Source organism: Pleurodeles waltl, chromosome 6 (genome assembly GCF_031143425.1).
Source record: "Pleurodeles waltl isolate 20211129_DDA chromosome 6, aPleWal1.hap1.20221129, whole genome shotgun sequence".
In the NCBI taxonomy this organism is placed as follows: domain Eukaryota; kingdom Metazoa; phylum Chordata; class Amphibia; order Caudata; family Salamandridae; genus Pleurodeles; species Pleurodeles waltl.
The window spans coordinates 80,995,974-81,014,290 of NC_090445.1; the positions used below are offsets into that span (position 1 = coordinate 80,995,974).

At 50.8% G+C, this 18,317-nt stretch overlaps 1 protein-coding gene across 1 annotated transcript; it reads right to left on the reverse strand.

Annotated features, from left to right (window-relative positions):
* Positions 1 to 14,142: 14,142 nt before the first annotated feature.
* LOC138299245 (syncytin-2-like) lies at positions 14,143 to 16,956 on the reverse strand. Its single transcript, XM_069237377.1, has 2 exons — positions 16,041 to 16,956; positions 14,143 to 15,197 (listed from the first exon to the last, which is right to left on the reverse strand). Exons 1-2 carry the CDS (start codon positions 16,187 to 16,189, stop codon positions 14,354 to 14,356), a joined length of 993 nt encoding a protein of 330 aa, XP_069093478.1. The 5' UTR covers positions 16,190 to 16,956; the 3' UTR covers positions 14,143 to 14,353.
* Between the last annotated feature and the right edge of the window lie 1,361 nt (positions 16,957 to 18,317).

Below are 18,317 nucleotides of genomic sequence, written 5' to 3' on the forward strand. Positions count from 1 at the left end.
GCAGCCTCCGGAACACGGCTCTGGAGGCTGACTGCCACCTCGCAAAACAGGGAGAGTTCACACTGTTCTCTACTGGACATTTAAGTATGTGCCCAGAGACAGTTTGAGAGGACAGATGCATATATGTACCAGAGTGAGCTCCAGAGAGACTGATGAGGACATAAGACTGGGGTAGAGCGAGTGATGGAGAAAGAGAAAGGTGCCTGTGTCGAGTCAGCAGCAGACAAAATGAAACAAAGGGGCCTCTTGGGATAATCACACACTACTTCCTCACAAAGAACACACAGAGGGTGTGTGAAATGACATAACCACAGCAGCCCGGCTAGCTCAGTCGATAGAGCATGAGACTCTTCATCTCAGGGTTGTGGTTTCGAGCCCCACGTTGGGTGTGATGCTTTTTAAAGGCTTCTCCATTTTCGGGTTTAACATTAACTCTCACCTTTTTCAGATATTTCGCTGAGGCTTAAAACTACACACACACATATCCTGCAGTTTGCCTCACGATTCCCATAGGACTCCACACAACGCAGCACTTCCCGCCCTGGGAGGCGCCGCTGGGAGCGGTACTAGGCCGAGCCTTTCCTGCGCCCTTTCCTAGCCTGAGCCGCCCGTGCTTACAGCGAGCTCGGAGTCCGCTCCGGTCCGTCCTGTTCCCCCCCCCATCCTTTCAAAAAGAGGAGTTTAAGGTCTCATCCCTGCTGGTGTTATGATTAAAGTAGGTATGAAAACTACTTTATGTCGTCAGCGGGATTTGATCAGAGGACTGGGGAAAATACTGCTCTTGAATATGGCACCTTACACCGCTCGGCCATTCCGGCAGCATTCGGAACACTGCTCTGGAGGCTGACTGCCACCTCGCGAAACAGGGAGAGTTCACACTGTTCTCTACTGGACATTTAAGCATGTGTCCAGAGACAGGTTGACGACAGATGCATGTATGTACTAGAGTGAGCTCCAGAGAGACTGATGGGGACATAAGACTGGGGTAGAGCGAGAGATGGAGAAAGAGAAAGGTGCCTGTGTCGAGTCAGCAGCAGAGAAAATGAAACAAAGGGGCCTCCTTGGATAACCACACACTACTGCCTCACAAAGAACACACAGAGGGTGTGTGAAATGACATAGGGACAGCAGCCTGGCTAGCTCAGTCGGTAGAGCATGAGACTCTTAATCTCAGGGTTGTGGTTTCGAGCCTCACGTTGGCTGTGATGCTTTTTAAAGGCTTCTCCATTTTCGGGTTTAACATTAACTCTCACCTTTTTCAGATATTTCGCTGAGGCTTAAAACTACACACACATCCTGCAGTTTGCCTCACGATTCCCACAGGACTCCACACAACGCAGCACTTCCCCCCCTGGGAGGCGCCGCTGGGAGCGGTCCTAGGCCGAGCCTTTTCTGCGCCCTTTCCTAACCTGAGCCGCCTGTGCTTACAGCGACCTCTGAGTCCGCTCCGGTCCGTCCTGTCCCCCCCCCCATCCTTTCAAAAAGAGGAGTTTAAGGTCTCATCACCGCTGGTGTTATGATTAAAGTAGGTATGAAAACTACTTTATGTCAGCAGCGGGATTTGACCACGGGACTGGGGAAGATATTGCTCTTGAATGTGGCACTTTACACCGCTCGGCCATTCCGGCACCCTCCGGAACACACCTCTGGAGGCTGACTGCCACCTCACGAAACAGGGAGAGTTCGCACTGTTCTCTACTGGACATTTAAGTATGTGCCCAGAGACAGGTTGAGAGGACAGATGCATGTATGTACCAGAGTGAGCTCCAGAGAGACTGATGGGGACATAAGACTGGGGTAGAGCGAGAGATGGAGAAAGAGAAAGGTGCCTGTGTCGAGTCAGCAGCAGAGAAAATTAAACAAAGGGGCCTCCTGTGATAACCACACACTACTTCCTCACAAAGAACACACAGAGGGTGTGTGAAATGACATAGGCACAGCAGCCCGGCTAGCTCAGTCGGTAGAGCATGAGACTCTTAATCTTAGGGTCGTGGGTTTGAGCCCCACGTTGCGTGTGATTCTTTTTAAAGGCTTCTCCATTTTCGGGTTTAACATTAACTCTCACCTTTTTCAGATATTTTGCTGAGGCTTAAAACTACACACACACACATCCTGCAGTTTGCCTCACGATTCCCACAGGACTCCACACAACGTAGCACTTCCCGCCCTGGGAGGCGCCGCTGGGAGCGGTCCTAGGCCGAGCCTTTCCTGCGCCCTTTCCTAGCCTGAGCCGCCTGTGCTTACAGCGAGCTCTGAGTCCTCTCCGGTCCGTCCTGTCCCCCCCCATCCTTTCAAAAAGAGGAGTTTAAGGTCTCATCCCAGCTGGTGTTATGATTAAAGTAGGTATGAAAACTACTTTATGTCAGCAGCGGGATTTGATCACGGGACAGGGGAAGATACTGCTCTTGAATGTGGCGCCTTTGTAGGAGGCTGGACTGGCTTGTAGTGAGTACCAAGGGGTACTTGCACCTTGCACCAGGCCCAGTTATCCCTTATTAGTGTATAGGGTGTCTAGCAGCATAGGCTGGTAGATAATGGTAGCTTAGCAGAGCAGCTTAGGCTGAACTAGGAGACGAGTGAAGCTCCTACAGTACCACTAGTGTCACTTGCACAATATCATAAGAAAACACAATACACAGATATACTAAAAATAAAGGTACTTTGTGGGTCATTCTTACCCTGGCGGTCAGTGTTAAAGCGGCGGCCAACCCGCCAATAGGCTGGCGGTCAAAAAAATGGAATTCTGACCCTGGCGGGAACCGCCAACAGAGGCCGCCGCTTTAACACTCCGACCGCCACGGCGGGACAAACAAACAGCGCGGCGGTCACAGCCAACAGACAGGCGGGAGACAATGTACCGCCCACACTATCACGACTCACCAATCCGCCACCTTTTCCGGGGCGGGAGCCCCGCCGATAAAAACACGGCGGAAACAGACTTTCCAAACGGAAAACGCTCACCTCGAGACACTCCACGCGGAATCGGGACAGCATGGAACCGGAACTCCACATCCTCCCAGTCATTGCCTTCCTGCTCTTCTTCCAGGATCACGAACGTCGCCACAGACGACAACGGTGAGTACTGCACCTACGACACAGGGGAGGGGGGAGGAGGAAAGGTTACGGGCACACACATACGCGACACACCCACCCCCACCCTCACCCCCACCGAAATACCTACACACCAATGCAGATTAAAAAGTCAGAGTGACACCCCCAAACCCCCAAAACAAAAATGCAAAGACAAAAGGCAATGATTGAAAAAATAGAACTATATTATAGCAATAATAAAGTATAGTGAAGTTAGCAATATATTAAAAATTAGTAATCATCTGGAACTAAATATATGCAGGTAGCAAAAGTCCGGCACAGTTTTGCAAAGTTCAAATGTCCATGGGCCAATGTGCAGCAACACATGGGCAAAGCCCACACACGAGATCGAGTCCACTGGAGAGAACACTGCTGGGGCATCACAAAAATAAAATACAGGCACCTCAGGGGGAAGGGAAGGGGGGGCACCTCAGCCACATGACTCCACGACGCCAGATCCACGAAGGGCCTCCATGCCCACTGTGCCATCCTGGGGAGTGCAAAGCCACAGTCTCTCAAGTCTCTTCAGTGGGTGGGCTGCCCACTGTGCCATCCTGGGGAGTGCAAAGCCACAGTCTCTCAAGTCTCTACAGTGGGTGGTTTGCCCACTGTGCCATCCTGGGGAGTGCAAAGCCACAGTCTCACAAGTCTCTACAGTGGGTGGGCTGCCCACTGTGCCATCCTGGGGAATGCAAAGCCACAGTCTCACAAGTCTCTACAGTGGGTGGGTTGCCCACTGTGCCATCCTGGGGGGTGCAAAGCCACAGTCTCACAAGTCTCTACAGTGGGTGGGTTGCCCACTGTGCCATCCTGGGGGGTGCAAAGCCACAGTCCATCAGGTGGATTACAGAGTCCACAGGTCATGGAGGAGGCATGGTAGGCAGAGTGCCACGTGAAGCCCTGCCCGACACAGATCCGGGCCTGCCAATGTGCCAGCGGTGCTTGACAGTAGGGGCCCAGCAGAGCGGTGCTTGACAGGAGGGCCCAGCGGAGCGGTGCTTGAGATGAGGGCCCAGCGGAGCGGTGCTTGAGATGAGGGCCCAGCGGAGCGGTGCTTGACAGGAGGGCCCAGCGGAGCGGTGCTTGAGATGAGGACCCAGCGGAGCGGTGCTTGACAGGAGGGCCCAGGGGAGCGGTGCTTGACAGGAGGGCCCAGCGGAGCGGTGCTTGACAGGAGGGCCCAGCGGAGCGGTGCTTGAGATGAGGGCCCAGCGGAGCGGTGCTTGACAGGAGGGCCCAGCGGAGCGGTGCTTGAGATGAGGGCCCAGCGGAGCGGTGCTTGACAGGAGGGCCCAGCGGAGCGGTGCTTGAGATGAGGGCCCAGCGGAGCGGTGCTTGCCACGGCAGGGCCCTGTTCAGCGGTGCTTGCCTTGAAGGGCCCTGTTCAGCGGTGCTTGCCACAGCGGTCCCTGTTCAGCGGTGCTTGCCTTGAAGGGCCCTGTTCAGCGGTGCTTGCCACGGCGGTCCCTGTTTAGCGGTGCTTGCCTTGAAGGGCCCTGTTCAGCGGTGCTTGCCTTGAAGGGCCCTGTTCAGCGGTGCTTGCCACGGCGGTCCCTGTTCAGCGGTGCTTGCCTTGAAGGGCCCTGTTTAGCGGTGCTTGCCACGGCGGTCCCTGTTCAGCGGTGCCTGTCTTGTGTTTCATGTGAACCACACCTGGCCAATACTTCCCGCTCAGTCAGCATCGGACCTTTCCTTTGGGGGGCCCTCCTGTGATGGAGTCCTAGGGCCCTGGGTCTCCTCCGATACACCCGGAATGGGGCTGGTGGGCCCTCATGGCCAGGTCGGCTGCTCCCTGCCTTCTCCGCTTTGCTGCCCTTGCCCTCTTTGGCAGACTCTCTGTGGCCCTTAGCTCCCTTACCCGATTTGGCAGGTGACGGTGCAACACTACTCTCCTTGGGGGCAGGCGTATCAGGCCTGTCGCGCCTGCCCTTCAGTTTTTTTGTCCTCTTCCCAGGGGGGGGGGGGCTGGCTGTGCTTATGCTGCTGGTCGATGTCCCTGCCCAAGGAAAGGGCGGACTCCAGAAACCAGGCACGACGTTCTTGGGAGTCGCTGGGCTGGTGGTGGCTGAGGTGTTTTTAGAACTCTTACGAGAAGGAGGGGGTGGGTCAGGTGAGGAAAAGAGGTTCAGTTTAGAGAGGAAAAGTTTTTTAGGAGCAATGGGAAGGGTAGCTGGAGTGGGTATGGGAGTGGAGGAAGAGGATGTGGTTGTAGGAGAGTCAAGTCTGGTGTCTTTGGGTGCAGGTGCTTGGGCTGGAGGCTGTCGTGAGGTGGATGGCTGTTGGGTGGGTGCCTGCCTGCGTTTGTGTGGTTTGGAAGCGGGGGTGACAGACACACTGGGAGAGGACACAGGGGACGTGTACATGGCAGTGGGGGTGGTGACTGCACGTGTGCGGACTGGTCTGGAGGGTGTGCTGGTGATGGGTGTACTGGCTGATGGTGGTGTGCATGCAGGTGTGAGTGTAGACGTCACAGGGAGGGAGGAGGGAGACGAGGAGGTGGGGGACACAGAGGAGGTAGTGGCAGTTGGCATGTCTGCATCTGGATGTTGCTTGGGTGAATGTCACCCATCCGCCAACCCACAGGGATTCTGCCTCTAGTGCAGGTGCTGTCAGTTCTCCATTTTTTGGCTAGTGGATCATTTCAAACTACACTGGCCATATCATCTGGGATGTCTCAGCCTATGTTTTCCAAGGTATTGTCCAGAGTGTTGTCTGCCCTGATGAAATACATGCGGAGCTACATCATTTTCCCTGAGGTGGGTGACTTGCCTATAATGAAGGGTGATTTCTATGCCCTTGGACACATTCCCAATATCATTGGTGCCATTGATGGTACCCATGTGGCTTTGGTCCCCCCAAAAGACAATGAACAGGTGTACAGGAACTGAAAAAATTATCATTCGATGAATGTGCGGGTGGTCTGTTTGGCTGACCAGTACATCTCCCATTTAAATGCCAAGTTCCCAGGGTCAGTGCATGACGCATACGTCATGCGAAATAGCAGCATCCCTTATGTGATGGAACAGCTACAGAGACAGCTTGTGTGGCTAATTGGTGACTCTGGTTACCCCAACCTGCCTTGGCTATTGACCCCAGTGAGGAATCCCAGGTCAAGGGCAGAGGAACGATACAATGAGGCCCATAGGCGTACTAGGAGGGTGATTGAGCGGACCTTCGGCCTCCTGAAGGCCAGGTTTAGGTGCCTGCATATGACAGGTGGATCCCTAATGTACTCACCAAAGAAGGTGTGTCATATCATCGTGGTCTGCTGCATGCTTCACAACCTGGCTTTGCGACGCCAGGTGCCTTTCCTGCAGGAGGATGGTCCAGATGGTGGTGTTGTGGCAGCTGTGGAGCCTGCGGAGAGTGAAGAGGAGGAAGACGAAGAGGACGACACAGACAACAGGGACAGAGTGATACTGCAGTATTTCCAGTAACACACAGGTAAGAATCTACTCCAGCATTTTATGATATCTTTTACAGTACTGGCTCTCTACTGTCTGTTCTTTCCCCCCAATGTATGGTTACTTAGTTGAGAATTTCCCTTCCTATTTCAGTGATCTGGTCCCCACGGAGTGCCCTCTGGTTTATTTACCCATGGACTACCGCTGTGTGACACTGGTATGTTGTCATCACAATGTAATTGGACATTTTTGATTGGTTATTTCGAATACATTTGGTTAAAAAAAAAGAAAATTACAGACTTTATTGAAGTTGAAAAATTGGTGATTAGTTCTAAAAGGGTGATGAGTGATGGTGGAGGCATGTCCATGGCAGAGTCCAGACTCTCGTTCGCACAGGTGCATTGTCCATATGCCTGTGGAAGGTGGAGCAGGGGCAGTTCAAGGTTGGACAGGGTGAACAAGTGGGACAGTGGGATGACATCCGGGGGGATCCGTGCCTGGCGGGGGTCTTGACATCCTACTCTGTCTTCTTCCTAGATCTCAGGCCTTTCTTGCGGGGTGGTTCTTGTTCTGCAGGGGGTGGGGTCTGGGTGGCCCGTTGCTGTTGTGTCGGGGCCTAATGACCACTAGCGCCGGCGGAGGTGGTGGGCTGTTCTTCATCCATGCTAGTGGAAGGGGCCCTTTGGGGGGCCACATGGTCCCACAATGTGGTGACAATCTGGTTGAGTGCCACCACGATTGTACCCATTGCGGAACTGATGGTGCGCAGTTCTTCCCGGAACCCCATGTACTGTTCCTCCTGCATGGCCTGGATCTCCTGGAACCTGGCCAGGACCGTCGCCATCGTCTCTTGGGAGTGGTGGTACGCTCCCATGATGGTGGTGAGGGCCTCTTGGACAGTAGGTTCCCTAGGCCTGTCCTCCCTCTGTCGCACAGCAGCCCTCCCAGTTCCCCTTTGTTCCTGGGCCTCTGTCCCCTGGACGGTGTGCCCACTACCACTGCCCCCAGGTCCCTGTTGTTGTTGGGGTGGTGGGTTACCCTGGGTGCCCTGTAGTGGTAGACCTACCGCTGCTTGACCTGTCCTGGAGACAGAGGCATGGGCCCGCTGGGTGGGTGCTGTGCTGGTGTGTCCAGAGGGGGGTAGGTCTGCTGTGGCCTGTGGCTGCCTGAGGGGAACCGACTGTCCAGAGGTCCCCGATGGTCCGGGCTGGTCATCAGGTTCCAGGTCGCCAGAGCTGCTGTCATCACTGGGGGCCTGTTCTGGGGGTGGGATAGACATTTCTGGACCCTCCTGGCCGGTGTGTTGGCGTTCGGGTCCTGCAGGGGTAAAAGAGTATGGTTATTGGTTCTGTGTGTGCCATGGCGTGCGATTTTCGGGTGCCCTTGTCCCCCAGTGCTGGCATCCCCTTGTGGGAGGAGTTGTGAGGGTGGTTTGTGGGGGGGATGGGTGTGTGCAGTGGTCATGCTTAGGTGATGGGTGTCCATGGTTTGTGTTGGCATTCAGGGGTTGGTGTTGGGATGGGTGGGTTGTGCTGGTGAGACATTATCAGGGAGGATGTGTGATGGGGGTTGGGGGTGAGGGTGGGGGTGTGGGTTGGCATGCTGGTGGGGTGGGGGGGATGTAGTAGTTGAGATTAGACTTACCAGAGTCCATTCCTCCACCTACTCCAGCGAGGCCCTCAGGATGCAGGATGTTCAAGACCTCTTGCTCCCATGCTGTGAATTCGGGTGGAGTGGGTGGGGGTCCGCCGCCAGTCTTCTGCACAGCGATGTTGTGTCTTGACACCATCGACCGCACCTTCCCCCGTAGGTCGTTCCAGCGCTTTCGGATGTCTTCCCGATTTCTGGGATGCTGTCCCACAGCGTTGACCCTGTCGACGATCCTTTGCCATAGCTCCGCCTTCCTGGCTATTGTGGTGTGCTGCACCTGTGTGCCGAAGAGCTGGGGCTCTACCCTAATTATTTCCTCCACCATGACCCTGAGTTCTTGGTCCGAGAACCTGGGGTGTCTTTGGGGTGCCATGGGGTGGTGTGGATGAGGTGTGGGGTGGTGTTTGTGGTGATGAGTGTGGTGGTGTGTGGTGTTTTGTGCGTGGATGTGGTGTGGGTGATGATGTTGGGTTCCTGTGTGTGTAGTGGTTTGCGTTCCCTGTGCTCTCTCTATGTGTATTGCGCCTTGTCTCTTAATTTCGATTTGTGGGGGTTTGTGGGTGATGTGGGTGTGTGTTTTATATCGTATTGATTGTGTGGGAGTGGTGCATGTATGTGTTTCAGGTGTGTGTATTTCAAATTGTCCAATGTGGCTGTGTTTTGGTGCTGGGTGTGTATTTTGACCGCGGCGGTGTGTACCGCCAATGGAATACCGCGTTTGAATAACCGCCACGTGGATTCGTGGGTCGTAATGGCATGGGCGTATTTCTGTTGGCGTGACGGTGGAGATTTGGTCATCTCCAGTTTATCGCTGACCGCTGATGTGGCGGCCTTCAGTGGAGGTCGGGTTTTTGGCGGTTTGGCAGTTGTGGGTCAGAATGACCGTGGCGGTTTACCGCGGCCGCGGCGGTGTTATGGCGGTCTTCTGACCGGCGGTACCTGCCTTTTACCGCCGAGGTCAGAATGACCCCCCTTATTTTTATGACAATATGCCAAAGTATCTCAGAGTGTACCCTCAGTATGAGGATAGCAAATATACACAAGATATATGTACACAATACCAAAAATATGCAGTATAGTCTTAGAAAACAGTGCAAACAATGTATAGTTACAATAGGATGCAATGGGGACACATAGGGAGAGGGGCAACACAAACCATATACTCCAAAAGTGGAATGCGAACCACGAATGGACCCCAAACCTATGTGACCTTGTAGAGGGTTGCTGGGACTATTAGAAAATAGTAAGGGTTAGAAAAATAGCCCACCCCAAGACCCTGAAAAGTGAGTTCAAAGTGCACTAAAGTTCCCCAAAGGACAAAGAAGTTGTGATAGGGGAATTCTGCAGGAAAGACACAAACCAGCAATGCAACAACAATGGATTTCCAAACGAGGGTACCTGTGGAACAAGGGGACCAAGTCCAAAAGTCACAAGCAAGTCGGAGATGGGCAGATGCCCAAGAAATGCCAACGGTGGGTGCAAAGAAGCTGCTACTGGACAGTAGAAGCTTAGGATTCTGCAGGAACAACAAGGGCTAGAAACTTCTCCTTTGGAGGATGGATCCCCCACGCCGTGGATAGTCGTGCAGAAGTGTGTTCCTGTGGAAATACAGCCAACAAGCCTTGCTAGCTGCAAATTGTGTGGCAAGGGTTTTTGCATGCTGCTGTGGCCCAGGAGGGACCAGGATGTCGCCAATGGCGTCTGGGGACAGAGGGGGCGTCGAGCAAGACAAGGAGACCTCTCAGAAGCAGGCAGCACATGCAGAAGTGCCGGAACAGGCACTTCGAAGAAGAGTGAAATGGTGCTCACCCGAAGTTGCAAAAAGGAGTCCCACGCCGCCGGAGGACAACTTAGAAAGTCGTGCAATGCAGGTTAGAGTGCCCTGGACCCAGGCTTGGCTGTGCACAAAGGATTTCTGCCTGAAGTGCACGGAAGCCGGAGTAGCTGCAAAAGTCACGGTTCCCAGCAATGCAGTCTGGCGTGGGGAGGCAAGGACTTACCTCCACCAAACTTGGACTGAAGAGTCACTGGACTGTGGGAGTAACTTCGACAGAGTTGCTGGAATCAAGGGACCTCGCTCGTCATGCTGAGAGGAGACCCAGAGTACTGGTAATGCAGTTCTTTGGTGCCTGCGGTTGCAGGGGGAAGATTCCGTCGACCCACGGGAGATTTCTTCGGAGCTTCTAATGCAGAGAGGAGGCAGACTACCCCCACAGCATGCACCACCAGGAAAACAGTCGATAAGGCGGCAGGATCAGCGTTATAGAGTTGCAGTAGTCGTCTTTGCTACTTTGTTGCAGTTTTGCAGGCTTCCAGCGCGGTCAGCAGTCGATTCCTTGGCAGAAGGTGAAGAGAGAGATGCAGAGGAACTCTGATGAGCTCTTGCATTCGTTATCTAAGGAATCCCAAGAGACAGAGACCCTAAATAGCCAGAAAAGAGGGGTTGGCTACCTAGGAGAGAGGATAGGCTAGCAACACCTGAAGGAGCCTATCAGAAGGAGTCTCTGACATCACCTGGTGTCACTGGCCACTCAGAGCAGTCCAGTGTGCCAGCAGCACCTCTGTTTCCAAGATGTCAGAGGTCTGGAACACACTGGAGGAGCTCTGGACACCTCCCAGGGGAGGTGCAGGTCAGGGGAGTGGTCACTCCCCTTTCCTTTGTCCAGTTTTGCGCCAGAGCAGGACTAAGGGGTCCCTGAACCGGTGTAGACTGGCTTATGCAGAAATAGGCACCAAATGTGCCCATGAAAGCATTTCCAGAGGCTGGGGGAGGCTACTCCTCCCCTGCCTTCACACCATTTTTTAAAGGGAGAGGGTGTAACACCCTCTCTCAGAGGAAGTCCTTTGTTCTGCCTTCCTGGGCCAAGCCTGGCTGGACCCCAGGAGGGCAGAAACCTGTCTGAGGGGTTGGCAGCAGCAGCAGCTGCAGTGAAACCCCTGAAAAGGCAGTTTGGCAGTACCCGGGTCTGAGCTACAGACCCGTGGGATCATGGGATTGTACCAACAATGCCAGGATGGCATAGAGGGGGCAATTCCATGATCTTAGACATGTTACATGGCCATATTCGGAGTTACCATTGTGAAGCTACACATAGGTAGTGACCTATGTGTAGTGCACACGTGTAATGGTGTCCCCGCACTCACAAAGTCCGGGGAATTTGCCCTGAACGATGTGGGAGCACTCTGGCTAGTGCCAGGGTGCCCTCACACTAAGTAACTTAGCACCCAACCTTTACTAAGTAAAGGTTAGACATATAGGTGACTTATAAGTTACATAAGTGCAGTGAAAATGGCTGTGAAATAATGTGTGCATTATTTCAGTCAGGCTGCAGTGGCAGGCCTGTGTAAGAATTGTCAGAGCTCCCTATGGGTGGCAAAAGAAATGCTGCAGCCCATAGGGATCTCCTGGAACCCCAATACCCTGGGTACCTCAGTACCATATACTAGGGAATTATAAGGGTGTTCCAGTATGCCAATGTGAATTGGTAAAATTGGTCACTAGCCTGTTAGTGACAGTTTGTAAAGAGAGAGCATAACCACTGAGGTTCTGGTTAGCTGAGCCTCAGTGAGACAGTTAGGCATCACACAGGGAACACATACATATAGGTCACAAACTTATGAGCACTGGGGTCCTGGCTAGCAGGATCCCAGTGACACATAACAAACATACTGAAAACATAGGGACTTCACTATGAGCACTGGGCCCTGGCTAGCAGGATCCCAGTGAGACAGTGAAAACACCCTGACATACACTCACAAACAGGCCAAAAGTGGGGGTAACAAGGCTAGAAAGAGGCTACTTTCTCACAGCCTTACACCGCTCGGCCATTCCGGCAGCCTGCGGAGCACTGCTCTGGAGGCTGACTGCCACCTCGCGAAACAGGCAGAGTTTGCACTGTTCTCTACTGGACATTTAAGTATGTGCCCAGAGACTGGTTGAGAGGACAGATGCATGTATGTACCAGAGTGAGCTCCAGAGAGACTGATGGGGACATAAGACTGGGGTAGAGCGAGAGATGGAGAAAGAGGAAGGTGCTTGTGTCGAGTCAGCAGCAGAGAAAATGAAACAAAGGGGCCTCCTGTGATAACCACACACTACTGCCTCACAAAGATCACACAGAGGGTGTGTGAAATGATATAGGCACAGCAGCCCGGCTAGCTCAGTCGGTAGAGCATGAGACTCTTAATCTTGATGCTTTTAAAAGGCTTCTCCATTTTCGGGTTTAACATTAACTCTCACCTTTTTCAGATATTTCGCTGAGGCTTAAAACTACACACACACACATCCTGCAGTTTGCCTCACGATTCCCACAGGACTTCACACAACGCAGCACTTCCCGCCCTGGGAGGCGCCGCTGGGAGCGGTCCTAGGCCGAGCCTTTCCTGCGCCCTTTCCTAGCCTGAGCCGCCCGTGCTTACAGCGAGCTCGGAGTCCGCTCCGGTCCGTCCTGTCCCCCCCCATCCTTTCAAAAAGAGGAGTTTAAGGTCTCATCCCCGCTGGTGTTATGATTAAAGTAGGTATGAAAACTACTTTATGTCAGCAGCGGGATTTGACCACGGGACTGGGGAAGATATTGCTCTTGAATGTGGCACCTTACACCGCTCGGCCATTCCGGCAGCCTCCGGAACACGTCTCTGGAGGCTGACTGCCACCTCGCGAAACAGGGAGAGTTCACACTGTTCTCTACTGGACATTTAAGTATGTGCCCAGAGACAGGTTGAGAGGACAGATGCATGTATGTACCAGAGTGAGCTCCAGAGAGACTGATGGGGACATAAGACTGGGGTAGAGCGAGAGATGGAGAAAGAGAAAGGTGCCTGTGTCGAGTCAGCAGCAGAGAAAATGAAACAAAGGGGCCTCCTGGGATAACCACACACTACTTCCTCACAAAGAACACACAGAGGGTGTGTGAAATGACATAGGCACAGCAGCCCGGCTAGCTCAGTCGGTAGAGCATGAGACTCTTAATCTCAGGGTCGTGAGTTCGAGCCCCATGTTGGGCGTGATGCTTTTTAAAGGTTTCTCCATTTTCGGGTTTAACATTAACTCTCACCTTTTTCAGATATTTTGCTGAGGCTTAAAACTACACACACACACATCCTGCAGTTTGCCTCACGATTCCCACAGGACTCCACACAACGCAGCACTTCCCGCCCTGGGAGGCGCCGCTGGGAGCAGCCCTAGGCTGAGCCTTTCCTGCGCCCTTTCCTAGCCTGAGCCGCCCGTGCTTACAGCGAGCTCGGAGTCCGCTACGGTCCGTTCTGTCCCCCCCCCATCCTTTCAAAAAGAGGAGTTTAAGGTCTCATCCCCGCTGGTGTTATGATTTGTTAGAGGGAAATCTGTTAACAAAATGAGACAGATCAATTTGACACAATAATATAGGTTTAATCGATTTTCAGCTGGGAACAACAGGCAGTCTCAACATAGAGGCCATGACTGAAGTTCAAAGTTCTGGTTCAAACACCAGTAGCATTTATACTGTAAAAACTACAAAAAACTGTGGTGAAGAGTTCACCATTGACGTAAGCAACTACAAGCAGTACAGATAAGATAATGAGGTGCCTCTGGAAAGAAGCACATGCACTTGTTGGCCTCATGGGTGGGTAAGTTACACTGACGTCATTCACCATATCTATCTTTTTGCACAACAAGAAATTATATGTTGCGTGCTGCTCATGGTAGCCCTGCCTTGCAACTACTTATCTGACCCTTTACACAGTTCCCCTTAACACGATATGAATGACTTGTGGTTTTTAGGACCCCTGTGCTAAGGAAGGATACACCCTTCTGTTCCACCCTGTTCATGCTGAGTGAACATTATGAAAGCAACAGTTGGTGCAGCTTTAAAGAAAAACTCTAATTCTAATGTGGCTGGGGCTTCTTGTGTGTTTCAGCACAGCTAACTTAACAATGCAGCATGTATATATATTTCCTAACTAATAAGTGTTTGTTTGTCCTAAATATGACCTGTCTTTTCTATTGAACCCACAGTCTGTCTTTTTTAAACATGTCATGTATTAAGCCTTTCACTACTTACATTGGTTTACAACTATCTAGCCTAAAATGCTTGTATTGGGTTTTGGGAATTTATGTTTGTATGTGATGTATTACTATTCTTCCTACATCATTCCTCCCTCTAGTTGATTATTCAACTACGTTTCCTACCTTCCTATCTATTAATGAAATTAGGGGAATCATCCCATACCCACTACTCTGTCCCTACCAATTTAGCTGTCATCCTTTTGCAACATGCTATTATTACCTGTAAAATAAGACACATGAAAAGCAACAACACAATCAAAGGCAACAAGGCCTTGAACAACCCCGACATCCAGGACGGCACCCATTCGAACCAGCCCTCAAACCACCTATCAGCGGCACCCCCCTCATCGATCATTTTCTTTTGTAGATCATGCAATGTCTGAATGGCCTGAGTTAATGTCCCATTGTCCGCATCATTGGCCGGCACATAAGTACAACAGGCCGATCCAATCTTCTTACACACCCCTCCTTCCATGGCCGTCATTAAATCAAGTACATATCTGTGTTGTATTATCATCAGCCTAAGGGCTCGAAGTTCTTCCTTGATAGCATTGAATCCATCTTCAGTTGCATTTATGGTCTTCATCAATTCAAAGCGCGTGATCTGCAGCCAGCGTGCAGTTGCCTTCGCCTGAATGAATGGTAGGATGCTACCAAAAAAGATTTGGGCATCATTAAATAGTCTGTGTTCCTGTGGAACATCTTTCCACACTTCAGTACCAAGAAACTCAGCAGCTCGTTTTGTCCGGTAATGGTGAAGCAAGGTTGTTGGACGGCTCATGGGATGGTCATGTAACTGAGAGATGTCCACACCTGGTATTACCAGGGAGGGGATGTGCAAAGTCACTAGGGAACAGAGGCCATTCCAGTTCGGGGGTAGTTGCATGTGGAGCCGGGCCCCACACATCCAGTAGTGATCCATCAGGCTGGAGGTGCCGCCCTGCATATCAGCGTTGTAGGTGGTGATGTTGCAGTTGAGGTTACTCCCCACCTTCACTGTCCCTTTCCCTCTGAAACAAAGAGAAAAATGTGTTAATTTCATTGCTATTCTAGGGTGTATGGTAGTCACTGTCCATGTATATCTCTGTATGTTCGCATCCCATATTTCCTGACATTGACCTATTATCTTATTAAAGCTTAGTGGACCTTGTGTCTTGGTACCATTCCATAATGATATTGCTCTACATGTGAACTTGGCCTCGGTATGCCATTTATCATGGGCAAATACTGATCCTGTGATACTAAGAACTGGCCTGCCTGCGCAATCAGGGGGCAGTGGTTCAGCTAAATAGTTGCTACATTCAGATGATGGGTAAGACCTTCCAAAAATACCTCGACGTAATACCCATTTTTCCCAATCTGGGTGAAACATTGTTTGCCCTGCTTCCTTCATTCTTGATATCTCTTCCATTATCTCTTGTTTTTCTGTCAGGACTTGTAGGACTTCTGGGGTGGTGTCAAATCTAGTTGTGTTAACTCGTGCAGTAGCAGGACTAACGTGAGTTAGCTGTAGCTGTGCTTTCATTCTGCATAAAAATAGGTGCAGGAGACAATGTGTAATGTTTGGGGATACCTCTTTAGGGAGATGTAAGTTATCTACTCCAGCAGCATGGGAGATGAGAGAGCATACATAACAACTGGTGTTGGATGTGGATGTGCCTATACTGTGCATGTGCTGATACCACACATTGTCAAACAAAGCAATATGGAGAGGGTGATGGTCAGTATCATTATCAACAGTTCTACGCATGCGTGTAGTAATTGATATAGGATCAAAAAAAATTAAATATCCAAGGGCTAAAAGCAGCAATATCAGTGCAACGAGGAGGAAAAACAAACATAAAATACATAACTGAAAAGAAGAATTGTCTAAGATTGAAGCTTTAGAGGGAGGCTTTACTCCGGTTGCTTCTCCTGTTCTCCCCCCTCTTTTTCCTGCTCGGTGTCCAAAGGGATGGATGGCATGGTTGGGGCCAGGCCGATATCCTGGAGGTGGTACCATAGTTTGTGGCCTTGGACTTTCACTGCTGTAGTTGTGCTGTCTGTCACTGGGAAGGGTCCATTGAATTTGCAGTCCTTCCACTTTCTGACAAAATTGGGAATATATACTAAAGTTCCCAAAGGTAATGGTGTTTGTTGATCCTTTGCAGGAGATGCGTTGGCGCGCTTCTTGGCTGCACGTGTAACCTGTTTAGAGAAGAACTTTGCAACTTTGGTTAGCTCAGACATGTATTCATTCATTTCAGTTTGTACAACCTCAGGTGCACTCTCAGTCTCCAATTTATGTCTAGTTGATGGCACAAATGTGCTCATTGTTCTACCTGTCACGATTTGATGTGGAGTTAAATGATGATCTGATCCTGGGGTATTTCTCAAAGCAAAGAGTGCCAAAGGGAGGCAGTATAGCCATTTCTTCTTCAATGTCACACATAGTTTACTTATTCTGTTCTTGAGGAGGCCATTAAGGCGCTCCATAATTCCATTGCTTTGCGGATGATAAGGTGAGGACAATTTATGTGTTATTCCTAACAAGGTGGTGAGGTGAGAAAAGATATTATTGACAAAATGGGTGCCATTGTCCGATCTGATCCCCTCAGGGACACCCCATCGCGGTATTACCTCACAAATCAAAAACTTTGCAGCAGATTTGGCATCACAGTGAACACAAGATCCTGCTTCAATCCACCTTGAGAATGGGCAGACTACAACTATCAGATAGCGATAATGATTGCATCTGTCAATCATATCAATGTTGTCAATGTGCAGTTCCTTAAAGGGACCTTGTGGGCGAGGTATTGTGGAAGCTATTGCCTTAGATGTGGGATTTAGTGAATACTGCTGGCACACTGTGCAGGTGTGTATGTACATTGTAATCATCTCATGTAAGTTCGGGACAAACCAATCCTGACGTATTTGGAGGGACATATTGTCTCTAGCAGTATGTGAAGGAAGATGTAGCTGGTTTAGAGCTATAAGTAGCAATGCTTGGGGCATGACAGGCTTCCCTGTTGATATTTGTCTGTATATTAAATCTGTTCCTGTCTGTGTGCATCCTCTGGCTTCCCACAACTGTTTCTCATGTTCTGGTGCATTTTCTTGTATCTCTCTTATATGCAGGTGAGCTGTCTCTGTGTAATGTCTGGATGCATTCAAAGAGTCTGAAGATGTCAATGTTTCACTAGCTAACAAAACTGTGGTATGTGTATCACTAAGAGGGTGTGTTGCTGCATCTTTGGCTGCCCAATCTGCCAGGGCATTTTCACGGGACACAAAATCCTGAGCATTAGTGTGGGCTGCGCATTTCACTACTGCAACTGCGTGTGGCAGTGTTAAAGCTTGTATCAAGTCCTCTAAAAGGGGGCGGTGCATGACAGGGCTTCCATCAGACTTGAGAAATCCCCGTCTATTCCACCGCATAATGCTGGAATGCACTGTTGTAGTAACATAGGCTGAATCAGAGTATACTGTTATTGTTTCTCCTTCCCCTTGTTTGAGGGCTGCCACTAAAGCTACTAATTCAGCAGCCTGGGCTGAATATTGAGATGGCAAAGTTATCTGTTCAGTTATCTGCAGTGTGTCTGAAGAGTTGTGCTGCATCGCTCTGACCACTGCAGCACCTGTATGTCTTACCCCTGTGTCCTGATCTATTGTGGAAGATCCATCCACAAAATACACAACACTACCTGGAATGGGGTCTTCTGTTGCTTGGCTACACTCATCTGGAGTATATGTGCACAATAATGGGCATCATCGTCAGTGTCTGAAATGGGGTGTGCAAAGAAGGTAGCAGGATTGACTGTGTGGCATTTAACCACCTTCAAGGATGGTAATGATAGTATTATCTCATAGCCTGATACTCTCTGTGTTGTTAGTGTTGTTTTAGCTTTCTGGATTATTGCAAACACAGCATGTTCAGCATACAGTGTCAAGGGTGCACCCATGACAATGGGAGCACTTTTCTCTACTGCAAAGGCTGCTGTGGCTAGTGATTGTTCACAAGGGTAATGACCTTTCATGACAGAATCAAGTAGGCCACTAAAATATGCAATTGGTTTGTGGCCTAAAGGATACTTTTGGGTGAGGACAGCCATCATCACCTGGCCATTACAGTGGCAAAAAAGAAAAAACTC

What these genes read in the sequence shown, in the direction of transcription:
- LOC138299245 (XM_069237377.1), bottom strand. Translation starts at nt 16,189, where the DNA reads ATGGTACCACCTCCAGGATATCGGCCTGGCCCCAACCATGCCATCCAT. An exon ending in TTAGACAATTCTTCTTTTCA is followed by an intron (nt 15,198 to 16,040) that starts GTTATGTATTTT and finishes TCTTTGTTTCAG; the next exon opens with AGGGAAAGGGACAGTGAAGG.